Here is an 18968-nt window from a genome sequence, read left to right on the forward strand (position 1 = left end):
GGGCGGGCGACTGCGAGGAGGGCTGGGTCTGAGTGTGGTTCGATCCCCCGAGCGTAAGAGCTGTTGCGCTGCTTAAGCTCGCATTAAGAAGTAACCAGGGGCCGGATTCACAAAACTCACTTACGAAAACGTTTTTGCGCAAGAGAAATTTTGTTGCGTAAGTCGATTCACGAAACAAAAAAACGTCGTAAGGGGCCATCGTTGTCGCATCGGCCGCTGCAAATAAAGCGCGCTGTGACTGCCCGGGTACATGTCAGCGATGGTGATGCAGTTGCTATATTTGCTTACGTCACCGAAAAGTGCTCGTAAGTGGATTCACGAAGCGAAATTGTGCGTAAAAACAGCATGGCTGAGAGAAAATCCTAAGAGTGGTCCAGACCACTCTTAGGAACAATGTGGCTACTTAGAACCTGCTGCCGCGGCGGTATACTTTGGTGCCCTGGCTGGTTTTGAGTTAATTCACGCCCATTAAGGGCTGCCTGATGACTGCTCGTGCGTTTTTATTTCTTTCGGCGCTTTGAGCTTCGCGTGTTGTTTCCCTTGTACGCAGTGGATGGTGTTGACAACCACCATCGTCCAATAAGTTCGAAGTCGCAGTAATTGAAGAATTCTATTGGGCGTCAATGGCATAAAACTACGTATGTAAAGATTTGTGGTTGGATGAAAACCAATGTGACACGTGAATGGTCGGTGCATCCGAACGCGGCATGGCATAGGATCAACCTTATTTGTTATGTTGTTGTGTTGCGCCCCATCTCATCCAATTAAAAGTGCGACTCGAGATCCTGGCCTCATTGGTGGAAATTACCACCAAAGAGGTTAATGGGAGCACTTTCTTGGCACGCTATTGAAAATAAAAATGACAGGAAGTTTTCAGTGAGTGGTTCATAAAGTTTGTGCTCTAGTGTACTTTCATTGGCTCTAACTGTCCAATGGTTGCGATCTCTGAAATACAGCTGTCGATATACTTTGGGACGATCTGGAACAAAGCGTACTTTGTAAACCATAGCGTATTAGGGGTGCGCGTGATTACGCATGGAACTACAAACAAATCATGCATCTTCACCTTCACTGTTCAGACACGGATATGGACCGTCATAATATGGCAAGCAATCGGAATGAAATGACCCTAGTAACTTTGTATGACACCGAAAATATGCAAACCCTCACGATTCTGGAGCAAACCTTGGCTGAATTCATCCCTGCGTCAATTACCAGCCATTTAACTTGGCGCACGAACATCACTCAAAGGTAGAGCGAGCCACTGACATGTATTTTGTGCGACGCAGCGACCACTTGACCTCAGAATAATAGCGTTGCGAAGGCGAATCCCCTGTCGCATGCTCTGATCGAAGCAGACGACAAACGCGAGCAGACGACGGCTTGGCCGACAGGCACAGCTTGTGATTGGTTGTGAAGCAATACCCTCTACATCAGCTCACTCCGTGACGTTGCCAAAACGCTTCTTTCATCTGGCACGCCTGTCCTCTTCGTCATATCACCCCCCTCGCACATAAGAGAAAATTTTTTCACGCCGTGAAAATAGTGCAAGTACTTTCTAAGAGCTCTCTTATGTGCTGCGCAGTTGTCGAAAACAACATGGCGTCGTAACAGCATATCGGTCGGTAGGACTTTCAGCAAACACTTCGTGCACGAGTTACTTCAGCGTTTGACCGGATGTGTTGTGATTACAGCAGCTCTTTCGGTGCGTGTAAGCAGTGCGGAAAGCTGTGGCAGTGCAATGGTGTACGGTGAAGCGCAGCGAAGCCTGTGCGTCGGTGTGGTTATCAAGCGGGGATCGGCGTCGATGTATCGACGGCAACTAGCACTCGAGAAGCCTGCAATGTGTGTTTGTGTGCCGGTAACAGTTCGTTCGCTTGACTTTCCAGTCTCTCAGTTGGGTGCTGTGCGACATTTCGGATTGACAGCGTTTTGACACGTTACTTGAGTGACCCCAAGTACGTACGGAAACGTATGAACTACGCGCTCGGTTCTTGCTTCGCCACTAGTTAGCCCGTACGCTTCTATTTACTTGAGAGCAATGTACTGTTTGGGAGTGAAACGATGTTCGTTGTGAACAGTGGTGCTGTGTTGACGTTCCAAGACTTGTGAACAAGCTGTGCTCGTGTGACCGAAAATTGAAAGACAGCGTTGATAACTGTTTTGCCCTGCGAAGCTGTGGTGGGGCAGCTTGGCGCTTTTGTTTGTTAAGTCGTAACTTTTCCTTTTTGTGATAACCATAGTCCTAGCGCTGTGATGTGATCAACCAAAACTGCGAGATGCTACATTCTGTTGTGGATCGTGTTACTTTGGAAGCGCGCCTAGACTGTTCTTCGGTAACAACTTGAGAGTTCTATGTGGCAGCGAGAGCCCGTGAACGTCAAGCTTCCCTCCGGCCCCCAGACCTAGCGCTGTGATGTGATCAACCAAAGCTGCGAGATGCTACATTCTGTTGTGGATCGTGTTACTTTGGAAGCGCGCCTAGACTATTCTTCGGTAACAACTTGAGAGTTCTATGTGGCAGCGAGAGCCCGTGAACGTCAAGCTTCCCTCCGGCCCCCAGAAAAAGCAAAGATTTCACCGGTGCCTTGCTTTGGATGAAGTTGTAGGCCAATATCGCCTAACTACAGGTTTCCGAGTTCGTCTGGCCATAGTTTTGCACGGCACTAGAGCCTTGACAACAGCCGGTCATGGCCAGTTCTTACACTTTATCAATGGACGTGCATGCCTGGCCAGCCCTTCATTGCTGTCATTGGCAGCTTCAAGTCTGCAGATGCCCTTGGTCTGTTGGCCGTACTTCGTTCCTCATGACACCGACGGCTACTAAATGCTGCCATCGGTGAGTTCACCTTGCAGAACTAAATTTCACCGGTACTATAATTCACGCAGTTCTATAACGTGTGCAAGTTTTTAAGCCCATCAGATGTAATGTTTCTCTATGGTAAGTTGAAGCATGAAAAATTTACTACTACTGTTATATACATACATATAATATGGAGAAAATACATAAAAAGTTTTTTGCGATTTGATACAAGTGAGCTCTTGTTTGATTTTGAGGTTGGGCCTGTCAATTGACCACGTTTGATAGTTGGAAAGGTAATGTGAATTTATTTTTCAGGAGCCAGGTTGCACCTAAAATATTTATGTTATTTTGGAAAATTGATTCTATAGACGATTACCACTGTGGTAGTACTATACTTCAGTAGGACATATATATTGCGGTATGTAAATTTTACATGAGGCTTCAGTTTATTTCAAAGTGATTATAGCAGATTTTGGTCACTTTAACGAAGTGATAGCTTCCTCAAATAAGTATTAGAAGTGAGGGCTTTTAATGATTGTTTTGAAATATCTCGTTTTTGGCTCTTCACAGATCAGAGAGATTGGTTTGTTAAGGTCCTGTGATGCATCGGTTGTACATTCTGGCTCATCAATCCTCATCATTACTTGGAGCACCTGTACAAAATATGAAGGACACGTTCTCCCTGACTGTGCAAGCCTATGTCACTGCTGGGACTGTTATCATTCAGCGGATGTGGCGTGGAAGCATGCATGGCAGCCTCATCTGGAAGGACTGCGATCTGCTTGGGAGCTTCGAGGGCACAAAACTGCCTAACGGCTGGCTGCAAGGTTAGTTTTTCTTTAATACATACGATTACGTGAACACCACTTACTGTGCACAAATTGAAAACCCAAGCATGGTTGCTTTCAGTGGATACCTGTAATAATCTTACACATAATTCTTATTCAAGATTTATACAACTAAATTGCAAGATAATTGAGAATGTTGAAAGCTGGAAGCCTGCAGCTTATGAATGAAACTCCAATAATGTGAGACTCAAAAGCTTGTGCTTTGAAACGAGCACAAATACTTTGATTCCTTATTGAGCTCTCGAGCTTGTGACCCCCTCTGTGAATCAGTGCTCTGGAAGGAAATGGCAAGTGGGTGAAAATTGCCTGGCTGTTCACAACTTGCAAGGAGAAAGACCTATTGAAGAAGCCTCAGATGGCATAGGGCCAGTAACTGCATCTTTTACCTAATGTAGCTTTTTCTCTCTCAGTGCTGTTGCTTGTGTTTCAGCCGAACATGTTCCCCACGATTGCATAGTGATATATATTTTTCTACAAATTGTACCTGACCGAAGTATGCATTGTTGATCTCTAAAGGTGACGTTCAGTGTGTTTCAAAGCCATGGCTTCTCATTTCTCTGTCTGTGGCTAGCCTATTTCAGCAGCAGAGCGATGCAGCTAGCACACATGGAACCCAAGTCATGGAGCGCTCTTTTGGTGTTCTGTGCAGGACGCAGCATATCCATCCGGCAAGACACTGGTGTCAACAATAATGGTGAGTGTTGGTGGCACCTCTAGGAGCCCGTTGTGTTTGTTGCGTATGATTATTTCCCCTGATGAAGTGCATTTTTGAAAGGTTTTGTTCATTTAGAATAATAGATGTCAGCAACAAGCACACTCATAATCCACAAGTTCTTCGTGTCTTCTACACTGCCCATTTGCTCCTATATGCGGTATGGTGAGCTGGCTATGTTAGACAGCCTTAAAGTTATGAACATTGGCTGTTGTGTTGTAATGCAGTCTAACTTGTGTTTCTTAGTGAACTTATTTGTGGTCTACTTCTCGCACCTAGTGTAAAGTCGAAATAGAAGAACCTCTATTGGCTTTTTATGCCTGTCAGAAGTTTCATGCCTTCATCTATAACATTGTAGTTTTGCTCTTGTATCATATTAAATATATTTTCAGTGTTCATTGTTTGTGTATGTGTGTGTTGAGGCTTGTCATTGGCTTCTGAAAATACAATATCTGTAAATATGAGCACATAATTGACAACTATACACTCTTGCATGTAGCATGGTTGTAACAATGATCTGTATTTTTATAAGTTCCAGCAGTAACAAGGGGTTCGGTGATCCACGGTCATGTACAGTGTATCAAGAACAGAGCACAGAAGACCAACAAGTATAAAGGGACTGCCAGTGACTGTTCTCCTGCTCAAAGTTTACAACAGCAGAAAGAGCACATTGTGATGTCAGGAGCAGCTGCTGCTTAACTTCTTAGCAGTTAATTATTCAGCAGTTCATTTGCTTGCATTCGAAATAATTTAAATTTTGCATGAAAGATAACAAATTATGACACTAATTTAAAGGCTGCTGTAGTGTTCGTGGGCAAATATTTTTGAGCTGAAGTTTTTAACATGTGTGTGAAGTGCCTGCGTGCCTCTATTTACATGCCAGAAATCACAGCATCCATGGTCGCCAATTCTAACTGTGTTTGCATTCTTTGTAGCACAAGAAGTAAAGCCATGGATGCAGTAATCATGTACTTAGTCGATGTAATCCTTCAGTGTACACTCATTTGTATAGCGCCAATGATGCCATGAGTGTATAAGCTCTGGGAAGTGAATCTATGTGGATTATTTTATTTGGAAGAAAGAGGATCATCACTACTCCTAGTATATCTTAACAGTAAATTTTAGTGCTTCGGTATTATCCCACTGCCTGTCCGTCCTTCAACAGTCTACTTATCTACTGTGTAAGTGTAACTTTTTAAGTGTATACTTTGCTCGCATAGGTTTGTTCATAATGTAATGCAAGTGTCTTTTCATATATGCAGCTCTGCTCAGACTAGAAATAAAAGTATTTATTTTTATATGTAGCTATAGCATGAATTCACTTGTGTTTTTCTAGGTGCCTGTACAATTGTTTAGCCCTACAAAAGTGCTGGTATGAATCTGGCATCTTAAAATAGTTTGTTAGTGGAAGTAAGAATGTGTTTACAACCAATATTACTATCCTCAGATGAACTGTGAAAACTCTGTGGAAATTTATTTACATTTTTTGAACTTTGTGAAGGCAAATGTTATGTTCTTTTATTGTGGTCACTGTTTCATGCAAATGACACATAATTACTTTGCAGTGGCATAGTATTAGTTGTTATTTTACACATATGTGCTGAGCAACATCGCAGTTGAGGCCAGCAGCAAGACATACATGCAGTGCACTGGAGCATCACCTCACATAGTGTACAGTCTTTGCCCACCAGTAAACTCAATATTTTTCAAGCAGACTAATAGACAGCTGTATGGGAACTGTGTTGATGTGCGAACTTTGAAGTCTTCTTGAGGAGTGTTTTTCATCACTTTTGTCCAAGTGAAGTAGCTTCCCAAGGCCACAAATGGTGGGAATGTGGTGGTTTCCTCTCTCCAAAAGCACTCCTACCAGCTGCCTCAATGTTATTATGGGGTGAATTCACGAACTGGAAAAATAATTGGTCTTTGTTTTCTTGGCCGAAAGAGTCACTTCCACCGTTGAGCCACCATGACCCGCCAGAATAGAAACTTTTAGCTAAATAAAGTTGATTCTACTTTTGAAAAGTGTTTTGGGGAAACGAGATGGCACTTATAGCTGTCAATATAAACACTGTTTGCACCAAGGAGCTTAATAGCTTATAATTGTATTATTCATGTATTGTCTAGGATTTACTCACGCTGTGCCAACTTTCCGCCCAAGTGTCCTAACATGCTTTGTTAGTGGGTTGTGAATGAGCCAAGCTATATAAATAAACAGAGTGATATTGCAGACATGTACAAAATATTGATGCACAGCCCTTTTCTTTAGCAAGATATTGTCAAGGGCTTTATTCTTGCGTTTTTTAAAAAAACTGCTTGTCACTGGGCAGCAGCGTAAGACTATGCATCAAGCTTTTGCGAGATGGTTCGAGAAACACCGTGTTCAGACATAACAGTGCCGGTGGATTTCTCTCGTAAGTTACTCTCTGTAGTATATTCAAAATGAGTGTATTAGAATTGTTGTTTTATAGCCATTCATTTTAATATTTACACCTGAGTGTGTGTATGTATGTATGTATGGGTGTACATATGTATATGTGTGTGTGCGTATATGTATGTATGTATGTATGTATGTATGTATGTATGTATGTATGTATGTATGTATGTATGTATGTATGTATGTATGTATGTATGTATGTATGTATGTATGTATGTATGTATGTATGTATGTATGTATGTATGTATGTATGTATGTATGTATCTTTTAAATGAGAATCCGTTTATCATTGGTGAGTAAGTTTGGTAATGATTTGGCTGAATTTGTTTCTAGTTATTTCTCTTTTGAGCCATTATACATTTCAATTCGTTTTGTACTGCATAAAAATAAATGTAACCTTACACAGAATATGTGTGTTCGAAGAAGTTTCATTTACCAACCTACAGTCATGGGCAAGAAATTGGGTAAAATGAAACGAACCTGCGAAGATTAGTTTCGAGCATAGCTACTCTACACGGCATATCTCGTACACATTGCGTTGGTTGAATATGTCGAATTCAACCTTTTAATTTTAATCAGAATAAGCAAGCTATCACCCGTGGTTGTATATGTGTGTGATATTTATGCATACTGTGATACCGGTTCGCAATTACAATTAAGGTCACAAACCTAGTCAAGCTGAATACACGAACTTTGTCCATGCACCTTTCATCTGCACTTGAACTGTTGTTAATAAAAAATAAACTTCAGTTTAGAAATTTATTCTAGTAACCATAAGCAGGGTATCTCTTTATCACACAAATCAAATTGCCATTGTTCTGTTCCATTCTGGACAATAGGGGACCGTCTCAGCAGAACTCGATTAACTGCTATAGTTCATTTTAACCATTGACAGTGACATTACACTGAAGCGTGCAGCATGACAAATAGCGGGAGAGAAGACACAAACTAATCACTCTGTTTGCGTCAGCTCTAACTGTCCGGGCTCTTTGGTCTTGCTGCATGTGATGATGCCCACCAAATTAGCACGAAAGCGTGTCCCTACAAAGGCAGTCAATTTGGCTGCAAGCAGTTAGCTCACTGCATGTGTAGATTTTCTTCAAAACACAGTGAAGACGGATTGCTGGTCGAATATCCAAACACATGAAAAGTAAAATACCAGGTATGATATTGGTATTTCAGCACTGGACACTTTTGCGATAAGAGAGGATGGAGGAGAAAATTATGAACCCTGAATTGTTTCATTTTTGAAGGAGCACAGTACAGCGCTTTTGGGTCAAAAGGGGAGTAAAAGAAGCAAGTGCGAAAGCCTACTTCTCAAAAAACTAGTACCCGCCACCACGCATAATGTCAGGCGGGGCAACCTCTTAAAAAAAAAAAAGTGCTCAGTGATTCTGCGAATCGAACCAAGTACCTCCTAGACTGTAGTTGAGCACTGTAACCGCTCGTCCACTGCAGCAGTGCTTGTGTTCGTCCTATTGCTGATATATCGTCATTCCTTCGAATGAAGCCAAATGCAAAAACGTCCCGTGAAACTTTATCAAAAATAGAAAAAAATAGTTAGAATGCGTTTTCCCAAGGTTACTATAGAAGAGAGAAACCGCCACGTGTGACTGTATAACCGTGCGCTATTTATTCTTGTACATTACTGTCATGACGTTGGGATAGCCGGCTCTAACGTACGCTACCTTCTCATAGTTTTCCGAATATAGATAAGAAAATAAAAATATATATCGGCCTGTGACAACGCTAATCAACTATTATGAGTTCACTGTCACTAGTGTCACTTTCACTAGATGAATGCTCAGTTTGCTTCCATTATTGTTATTTAGGAAAGTTTTGGCTTATTAGCTCAACTCTCTTAATTAGCATTGATTCTCACATCTAAAGACAGTCACACTTCATCAAGCTTTCTGTGTGGCTGTCGCTCCCATAAAATGCGTACTCCACTTTTTTATGCTCTCCAAGCATCCGACGTTTCTTTGCGGAAACTTTCCCTGACATCTCTTGGGCCAGAAAATTGTCTTTATTATCTATTGATTTCCAGCTTTCGCGGAGGCAAAACGAGAGTCTCTCTCTCTCTCTCTCTTTCCGTCCTTTTTGCACGTGTGATAACGTCTCTCGACTTCAAGACTCGTATACACGTCTCTAGGTTTGTTTGGACACTCAAACAACGCTGGGCGAAATATTTGCACCGTGTTTTGTGAAAAGCATTAGCACTGAGACACCTCCCGACGAGTCTCCCTTATTTTACGTAGACATATACCTAAGCGTAAGCGTATGCACGTTCTCGCATTTCGGCATTATAAAAATGCTGCGGTGCATGGAACCAGCGAAATTGCGCTCACAATTTCATTTGATTACTGCTGTTATCTATTTCCGCACAATTCGTCTGCAGGCACCAAAGTCGCTCATGTGTCTTGTAATAAGAATATTCTAACAAAGGCTACCTTTGACTATAGGTACAAAACACCCTTACGTTCACCAATATACCGTGCTAGATTGCACCGAATTAGTTAAGTAGCAGCGCAGCTTCAATGAAATATAAGGTAACTGGTCACGTTAAATAGGGGAAGACATTCGAGGCACATTTTCAAACATTGCATGCATCGATTTATGTGTGGTTTCATTTATGTGGTACCCCTGGAGTGTTGTTTACTTGTACTTGGCGAGACAGTGCATGGATTGCTCGGTGGCTTAAGGCCATGGAGCAATTATTTTCTTTAGCTACAGTCGTTAATAAAGGCGAGTGCTTGGCTTTGCACAGCCCACCAAAACGTCTATTACAAGGTACGCGGCATCCCGTAAGCGCTGTAGCAGACGCTCGCGGAACTGAAACTTAGATGCAGCAAATCATTGGCTATCATCGTATACTCTCGATGCTAGACGCTTTGCGTGCTACCTCGATATTATCGGCACACACTTCTTTCTTTTCTTGTCGTTTCATCGCCTATCGTGTGTCCTCCTTGCCCTCTTAAGTGCCGAATAAGTTAAATTCATACCCGCGCTATAGTAATCCCTCCAGATAAGAGAACTTTTGGCTAAGAAAATGCGTAGCCAAAGAGAAAGCTTTGTCAATTCGGCCCCAGATTTACGCCTTGGTAAAAGAATTCTCTGATTGCTTTTCAAGTGCCTCGAAGGTCCAGCGCACGTCAATCACGAAACACAGAATTATAACGCAAGACGACACGAGGCCTATATGCCAGCATCCATATCGGGTGTCACAGAAAGAACGGGAAATTATCAAGAAGAAAGTGGAGGAGATGCTTTCGGATGATGTCATCCAGCCTTCGAATGGTCCATGGGCGTCCCCCGTAGTGCTCGTTAAGAAGAAAGACAACACACATAGATTCTGTGTCGACTACAGAAAACTGAACAGTGTAACTAAACGAGATGTCTACGCCTTGCCACGTATCGACGATACACTAGATCGGTTGCGATCCGCAAAGTTTTTCTCCTCCTTAGATCTGAAAAGCGGATATTGGCAAATAGAGGTCGACGAGCGGGACCGTGAAAAAACGGCATTCGTAACACCAGATGGCCTCTAGAAATTTAAAGTGCTTCCATTCGGCCTCTGTTCCGCACCAGCAACGTTCCAGCGTATGATGGACACTGTCCTTGCCGGATTTAAATGGCAGTCATGCCTAGTGTATTTGGATGACGTGGTGGTATTCTCTGCAACGTTTTACAAACATCTAGAGCGACTACGCACAGTATTGGAAGCCATCCGGTCAGCTAAATTGACAATCAAACCCGAAAAACGCCACTTCGGCTTCGAAGAACTGCGATTCCTTGGACATGTCATTAGTTCCGATGGTGTTCGTCCTGATCCCGAAAAGACAGCCGCTGTTCAGAGGTTCCCCACACCCAGAGACAAAAAGTCAGTGCGTCGATTTTTGGGTTTATGTGCCTACTATAGGCGATTTGTTGAAAACTTCTCAAAGATTGCGGATCCTCTTACAAAACTGATGAAAGACGACCTGCCCTTCACATGGAAAAGCGAACAACACAAAGCTTTTGACGAATTAAGAAAACGACTTCAGTGTTCACCAATACTTGCCCATTTTGATGAGACAGCCGACACTGAAGTGCATACCGATGCCAGCAATGTCGGCCTCGGCGCCAACATTGTCCAATGGCAAAATGGTCAAGAGAAAGTGTAAGCCTATGCCAGCCGCAAACTATCAAAAGCTGAGGCTAACTACTCTGCAACTGAAAAAGAGTGCCTCGCAGTCATCTGGGCAATAAAGAAGTTTCGACCATACCTTTATGGTAGACCGTTCAGAGCTGTCAGTGACCACCATGCTCTATGCTGGCAGGCAAATCTCAAGGACCCGTCAGGTCGACTAGCAAGATGGAGCCTCAGGCTGCAGGTGTATGACATTACGGTCGTGTACAAATCTGGAAGGAAACACAGTGATGCCGACTGCCTGTCATGCTCTCCCGTCGATCCAAGAGTACCAGAAGAGGAAGACTTCCCGTTTCTAGGCGTTGTCGACGCATCCGAAATCGCTCAACTACAACGAGATGACCCGGATTTGCTGGCGCTTATAAAACACCTGCAGGGTCTCGACGTTCAAGTCCCTCGCATATTCTCCAAAGCGCTCTCCGCGTTCTGCCTTCGAGGAAGTGTCCTTTACAGGAGGAACTTCGAACCTAATGGTGAAACGTTTTTACTAGTCGTGCCCACAGCCATGCGAGAGGAAATTCTGCACGCATGCCACGACGAGCCAACATCTGGACACATGGGTGTGAGCCGAACATTCGCCAGGATTCACGTGAAATACTATTGGCCTAAGTTGCTCGCATCAGTGCAGCACTACGTGAAAACTTGTCGTCAATGTCGACGGCGCAAAACTCCACCCGTAAAACCAGCCGGCCTTCTCCAGCCAATAGACCCTCCAGATGCCCCATTCCAACAAGTCGGCATGGACTTTCTAGGACCTTTCCCGACATCGTGTGCAGCAAGAAATTGATAGTCGTAGCCACAGACTATCTGACCCGTTATGCTGAGACTGACTCTCTGTACAGTGCGACAGCTGCCGAAGTCGCCAAGTTCTTTGTGAACAACATAGTGCTCAGACATGGTGCGCCCATCGTCGTTATTACGGATCGGGGCACCGCATTTACTGCAGACCTAATGCAATGCCTGATGCGCATGACAAATACCGATCACAGAAGAACAACGGCGTATCACCCTCAGTCAAATGGCTTAACCGAACGTCTCAAGAGAACTCTGACTGACATGCTATCAATGTATGTCGATGTTGAACATAAACAGTGGGATGAAATATTACCCTACGTAACATTCGCATATAATACAGCCGTTCAAGAAACAACCCACGTTGCTCCTTTCGAACTAGTATTCGGCCGAAGAGTGACCACCCCGCTGGATGCCATGTTACCACTACAGGACGAACGCAGCTATCCACCTGACTTAGATGACTTCTTGCAAAGAGCCGAAGAAGCACGGCAAATGGCAAGATACCAAATACGCCACCAACAGCACGTCGATTCTAGTCGGTACAACAAGCGACGCAGTGACGCACTTTATCATCCCGGTGACAAAGTGTGGATATGGATACCAGTGCGCCGCCGCGGACTCTCTGAAAAGCTTCTTTGCCGATACTTCGGCCCTTATGAAGTACTCAACCGTATCAGCAACGTCACTTATGAAGTCAGAACCGCTGAACACGTGACTTCAAGACGCCGCAATCCCACGGAAGTGGTACACGTAGTCCGCATGAAGCCTTATCATGACAGATCGTCGAAAAACGAGTGAGAGTGCGCATGTATCTTTCACTGTCTTAAGCATCGGGACGATGCGTCTGAGGAGGGGGATAATGCCGCGACAGGTTGGCCACGTTCAAGTAGCCCGCCACAATCATCGTGGCAAGAGCACAAGCAAGACCCGGCTGGCATGCGCGACGCGTTCGTGCGCTCCGGCAACCAGGAAGAGGAAGATAGTTGTATCTGTGCCACTCAGCTACTCGGACTTGAACACCCCACTCTTTAAAATCGTGGGCACAAGTTCGCCCTAATAAATACGCTTGTTTTTTAACTTGTCTGCCTCAGCATCGCTACAATATGATGAAAAGATGCGAGATGGTGGTACTTGGAGTGTTGAATAGATGGACGAACGGACACATAGACAGATGCGTGGATGGACGCATGAACGGACGCAGGGGCGGCTGCATGGACGAACGCAGGGACGGACGCACGAACAGGTGCACGCACGGACGGGCTGATAGACGCATGGACGGTCACACAGACGGATGCATGGACGGACGAAAGCGAGAACGAATGGACCGACGAATTCTTCGCCCCACTCTTCATCACTCACTCCGTGGATATGCTGCCATTTTTTTTTTCGCAGCCAAAGGAAATTTTCAATTTTATGTTCACATATGGTATAATGTACTACAACAGGGGGCGTCCAGAACGAGCGTCGAAAAGTGAAGCCCAAACTAGGTCAAGCCACTTGGGGTGCTGGATCAGTAGTTTGAAATGAGTCTTTGCCTTGAGAGCGGCACGCGGCTGCACCAAAGTGCCGCAGCGGTAGAATACCCGCTTCCCCTTCGAAAAGCTCGGATTTGAATAGCAGTTGCCAAGTTTTTATTCCGTGTACCTGTTTCCTGCAAACTGGGAGACAATTGACGATGCTTCAAGACCACGATGTATTTAATCTGAAGCCATCTTTGCGGACACCAGCAGGAACAGGCGCCATCATCTTGTGCTTGTTGTGCCATCATTGTCTTCTCCTGGTCGGATTTTGGTAGCCCGCACTACTGTGCTACAGACTTAAATAAGCCTAAATATGTGCCAGACGCCACTCTCTGGCAATGAGAATTTATTAATACACAATTTCGTCTGGAAGAGCAACTCTACTCTGTATCGTCATGCGGAACCGCATTAAGCCGGATGCACAACACTCCAAATATCCAAAGTGTGCTATTTTGTATCAAACATCGGACATTGGAGCAAATTGAGTACAAGTGTATTTTTACAGCTACCCTCCTGAGGAAATAAGACTACCTTACCGGAAACATAGTTAATTCACTTCAGTGCTAATTTTGTATTGAATAATCATTCAGAGATTTTACAACTAAATTTTAAAAGATCGGAAAACGCAAAAAAGGACATATTTCCACAGATTTCATCACTGGAGTTCACGCAACACGTTCATCAAAAGTGTTTAGTTCTTCATTTATTTTTTTTATTACAGCCATGATAGTTATGGACCCTGCATGGGACACACATGGTCATAACACTCAGCTGACGATCGATTAGAAGAACAAAGCCGTAAAAATGCGAACAGGAACAATAGCCGTATGTTGCTGAATAATTGTTGAACAAAGAGTGGGAATCCGAAGACTCAGTGACTGCAATGGTGTTATTTTAGTTACAATAATGATTTTGTTTCCTGCCTATGTTTTTCTGCTTGATTTTCCTATTACTGCGTTTCAGGACTGCCGAACAGCCGCCTATGCTCTCACCGACTCTGTCCGTACTCGTGGTGTCAATCCGTGCTCCGATTTCTACCAGTTCTGCTGCGCACTCTGGAACGTATCGCAGCAGGGTCTCGAGGACGGCGGCAACCACTCGGGCACTTATCAGCAGTGGCTGGAACATCGCTACGTCGCCCACGTGAACACCAGGATGCTGGAACTGCTCAAGTCCAAGAACACAGACGATGACGACGACAGAAACGATCCTTCCCCACGCAGGGTACTAGCTGAGTTTCGATTTCGAAGTGGTACACTAGGAGTCTCAGTTTCCGGGTGCTGCACTGACACTTTAATGAGTGTGCGGCGTTTTTTATTTGATATCGCGTCCCCTCTTTCAGTTCTAACGCGAGAACATAGCAAATGTTCTCGCTCACATCCTGAATGTGAAACACTGCTGCAGCCTTCGCACCGTCCGTCCGCTAACGTCATAATCGAGCGTCCTCATCGGCCCTTAAAGGCGACCCTCACTCACCGCGTTGGTGTAGTGGTTAACGTACGAGGACGCAAAAGACGCGGGTTCGATTCTGGCTGTGGCAGTCGCCTTTCGATGGAGGTGAAATGCTAGAGGCCCGTGTACTGTGAGTCTGTGATTCTGTGAAATGTCGAAACATGGTTAGCAAGCCCACATGTCCAAAATTTCCGGAGCCCTCCGCTACGACATCTCTCAATATCATATCGTGGTGTGGGGATGTTAAACTCCAGATATAAATAATAAGGCGACAAACATCGCATGGGGAGATCTTACATATCTAAGCGTACTGAAATGTTATGCTATTGCTCGCGCTCTTTTGTTACAAACAACTTAATGTTGTGTTATTGTCTGGAATGTTAATACCTTGTGCAATTCATAACAGTCTACTGCCAACTTGATCAGGCAAAGTATGAAATAGTTATCCAACATTAGAGAAGCATACAGATATTCATAGATATGCAAGAAAATTCACACACATCCGAGGTTAAATATTCACGTGTGTATTTGCTTTTGTGCATTCACTGATTTAAGCATGAACTGGTGTTACTGCCAGCTGCAAGTCATGGGACCGAGAAGAATAGCGAAATACATACCTGTATTAATGCAAGAAATGGTGAATGCGCGGTTGATAACCGTGAATCAAGTATGAGCTGCCGAGGTTTAAAGATTGTGCATGAAATTTCCATCTTCCGATCGTTCTGGAAGATGTTTAAAAGCAACGCAATTTCACGTCCACAAACGATATATGTGAAAAAGGTGATCGCCAGCCTGCCACTTCAATAAAACAGATTGTGCGCCTTTGTTACTTAAACGTGCGGTTATCGAAGGTTTTCAAACATAGCAGATAATGACTTAACTTGATTTTAGCAGCGCACCAGAAGATGAGGACTAAGAAGAAAAGGATGTGCACAACACGGATCTTCTATGGTGAATTCCACTAGGAGAGCAGGTGCTCCCAACAGAAAGCTGAAAGTGCTCTCCTCAGAGCCGGTGTGTTTTAGTGGTCGAACAGGTGCAGGAGCCCTTTCAATTCATTGGTTGAGCGAGAGCGCTTCTGCTGCACCGAGAGAAGCGAGGAGCAGTTTGTATAGTGCTCTAGCCTGAAAAGCGGAGTAGGCGCAGTACAACGAGTCATATCGACTATGAACGTCACTTTCTCCCAATTTGTCTTAATCCGGTGACTACGGTGGCATTGGTCGGAATCATGTGTAGTTCAAAACCACTGTTCCCCGTTTCTTTACGGGTGGCGACGATGGCAGCTGAACGTCTGCCAAATGCATCCTTGCACAAATATACTATGTACTAGGGTAACGAAGTAGTGACTGTCCGATTTCAGGCGTATTTTGCTTTCACATGGTCTCCGCACTCATACCCCTCTCACCTGCTCCCCGGGAGCGGGCCGCATTCCAGTGGGAGATCGTGTGACCCTGTTTCCCAGTGCTCTGTCTCCCACTCCCCACTGCCCTGCCCCTCTACTCCTTTTCTCTCAATAAAATTCGCCAATTTTCCTCGTTCCCAAATTCGCTGCTAAAATAAAGATGAATACGTACAAACTTGCTCAAGTTTCAATTCTTATGCAGATTATGACATGATTGATTGATTTATGGGGTTTCACGTACGTCCCAAAACCACCATATGATTATCAGAGACGCCGTTGTTGAGGATTCCGGAAAGTTCCACCACCTGGGGTTTTTTACCGAGCACCCAAATCTCAGCACACGGTGACAGCATTTTCACCTCCATCAAAAATGCAGCCACCGCAGCCGGGATTCGATTCGGCGGCCTGCGGGTCAGCAGCCGAGTACCTTAGCCACTAGACCACCGTGGAGAGGCCAGATTATTACATCGGGAACGCATGCCAACTGCTGCGAGCTTGTTACAGAGTCACTTTTGTTTTCAATTTCAGGGGGCCAGATCGTACATATCTTGCATCGCCTTTTTCGATAACACGACCACAAAAGGTCACCTGAGCTCAATGTGGCATGATGCTAAATTGAACACGGACGCATGGATGCAGGTGTCCACTTTCTCAGCGCTCTTCCAACTTATGGTTCGCGGAATTCTGGAGAGCCCCCTGCCGTCTGCTCTGATGATTCGCAGCCACAAAGATGAAACAGTTGACGTGTACCCAGGCAGCCCAATTGGCACGTACGGGTAAGCAAGGGTATACGATAACAAGGGGATTAGAAACTTTAGTTGGGCATACGTAACGAGCTTACGTATAGGCAGCGTGACTACGGGAGAGAAATGCGCATGCGCAGTACGTAACGTATCTATTCTACCGATGCGTGAATACGTCCGAAAAAAAAAAAGAAATACCCGACACACGCAAACGTAACGAAATGTAGTGCTGGCTACGATACTCTTCCACGAGATATCGAGTCAAAGAGCAGTCGATTGCAGGATGGCACAGAACGTAAAACCATCGATCCAACTATTGGTTTTGACTTGGATGCCAGTAGCCAAGCACGGCCGCTTCCACACGATGACGAAAGAAGCGCCAGGAATGTGGTTCAGCAAAACTTGAAGCTGGGCGAGTTAACTCATATTTCAAGGTTTATTGGTGTGCGCAAATAAAGGCAGACACAGCGCCTGATGCGGCTCTCCCTCTCCGGTCTTTCCGTGTCCTTCTCTTTACTTGCACACACAAGTTTTTCTTGAATCTCCCGAAAGCTGTTTCGTTTCGCATGTGACACATCGACTTGAACGAAACGCATCTCGGTACGGTCGATACGATCAATTAAAAGTGTTGTTGAGCGCTTCGCTTGCAGCGCATACAACGTATCGTGCTGCGTACGTAGGACGGTTGAGTACGCCCAACTAAAAGTGCCCAGTTCCTGACTAGGGACATTAATATGTGGTGTGGTAGCGTATAGCTTCTCACTGTGAACGTTTGGCTCCACTGTAGCTTTCCGTTTGCATTAGAATGCACTACAACCCACCACTTTGGTCTAGTGACTAAGGCACTCGGCTGCTGACTCGCAAGTGGTGGGATCGAATCCCGACCGCGCCGGCCGCATTATTGATGGAGGCGCAAATGCTTGAAGCTCGTGTGCTTATATTCAGGTGCACGTTAAAGAACTCCAGGTGGTCAAAATTTCTTAGGCCCTTCACCACGGTGTCTCTCACAATCATGAGGTGGTATTGGGACGTTGAACCCTAACGATTATTTCGGACTCGCTCACTTTATTTCGTGCCGACCGGTTGTGTCGCCGCGATCTCCGACAACAGCGCAGCTCTGGCCGACTGGACTCGCCCTACGCCATCTCCTGACGTCGACAAGAGCTCGCGCCGAGTGGTGCCCCGTCCTCGGACTCCTGCGACCGTCTCCATCTTTCCTATCTTCTCCTTACTTCTGTCATTCACTGTTCCTTCGCCTCGCCCTTTCCTTTCTCTCTCTCTGTCTCTTTGCCTTCTAATCGTATCCTTTAAATCCCTCCTTTACCCCCAGCCCTCGTAAGCTACCATTGAGGTGTCCTCCCCCTGAGGGACAGTGACGGGGTCCACTTTTCTCTTCTTTTCGTTTAAAATCACTCCCCTCCCCCAATTATTACATTATATTGAACGCGCTGGCGTCACTATGTAGCGCCGTTTGTAAGCTTGCTGCTTCTCTTTCGTTCTCAGCAATGCCTCTGATCTGATGAGTGCGTTGCTAGACGAGGCCTCCACTCAACTCGAGATACAAGACATTTGTGCTCTAAACATCCACGTGAAACACTTGGACGAAGCTGTACGCGCATTCGTCCACTCAGCGCAAGTGAATGTTACGCCCTTGCATTCGATAGAAGGTGACGCTCTAGACCTGGACGAAGAAAATGTCAGGTGAGAGAAACAACCATGTTCATTTTTCGCGGAAATAATTTACATCTTCGTTTGGCTGGCACTGCGAAAAAGCCATCTTTCTCTCTCTCTCTCTCTCTCTCTCTCTTTATATATATATATATATACATATATATATATATATATATATATCTTTATATATATATATATACTTCATAGATGTGTTCACTGGAAATCGTAAAAAGAAAATTTAACAAGGACTAGAAGTGGTCGATTGCTTATTACAAACACTGCATTTTTAAACCTCCGAATTTATTCTGACAGTGAGGTTTTCGCTAAGCCCGTAGCACAACACCGTATCAAAGCCCTTCTTTATTCCACCTTCACGAGAAAGCGGTTACGCCATAAAGA

General features: G+C 44.7%; 1 protein-coding gene across 6 annotated transcripts; it reads left to right on the plus strand.

The window, feature by feature from the left end:
* Nucleotides 1–11: 11 nt before the first annotated feature.
* LOC142785107 (uncharacterized) lies at nucleotides 12–18762 on the plus strand. Of its 6 annotated transcripts, none has more exons than XM_075883537.1 (4): nucleotides 12–2839; nucleotides 3374–3630; nucleotides 4223–4345; nucleotides 14265–18762. In XM_075883537.1, exons 2-4 carry the CDS (start codon nucleotides 3405–3407, stop codon nucleotides 14492–14494), a joined length of 579 nt encoding a protein of 192 aa, XP_075739652.1. In that variant the 5' UTR covers nucleotides 12–2839; nucleotides 3374–3404; the 3' UTR covers nucleotides 14495–18762. The 6 variants fall into 6 exon arrangements, with proteins under 6 accessions (XP_075739652.1, XP_075739655.1, XP_075739653.1 ...); XM_075883540.1 differs by having other exon boundaries at nucleotides 4301–4345; XM_075883538.1 differs by lacking the exon at nucleotides 14265–18762 and adding an exon at nucleotides 4896–7568.
* The last annotated feature ends 206 nt before the right edge of the window (nucleotides 18763–18968 follow it).

Source organism: Rhipicephalus microplus, unplaced genomic scaffold, assembly GCF_043290135.1.
Source record: "Rhipicephalus microplus isolate Deutch F79 unplaced genomic scaffold, USDA_Rmic scaffold_18, whole genome shotgun sequence".
NCBI lineage: Eukaryota > Metazoa > Arthropoda > Arachnida > Ixodida > Ixodidae > Rhipicephalus > Rhipicephalus microplus.

Bases quoted from the DNA above. Each gene is read 5' to 3' on its own strand.
- LOC142785107 (XM_075883537.1), top strand. From the start codon at position 3,405: ATGCATCGGTTGTACATTCTGGCTCATCAATCCTCATCATTACTTGGA. The intron at 3,631-4,222 runs GTTAGTTTTTCT...GTCTGTGGCTAG, and splicing joins GCCTAACGGCTGGCTGCAAG to CCTATTTCAGCAGCAGAGCG. The intron at 4,346-14,264 runs GTGAGTGTTGGT...ACTGCGTTTCAG, and splicing joins CACTGGTGTCAACAATAATG to GACTGCCGAACAGCCGCCTA.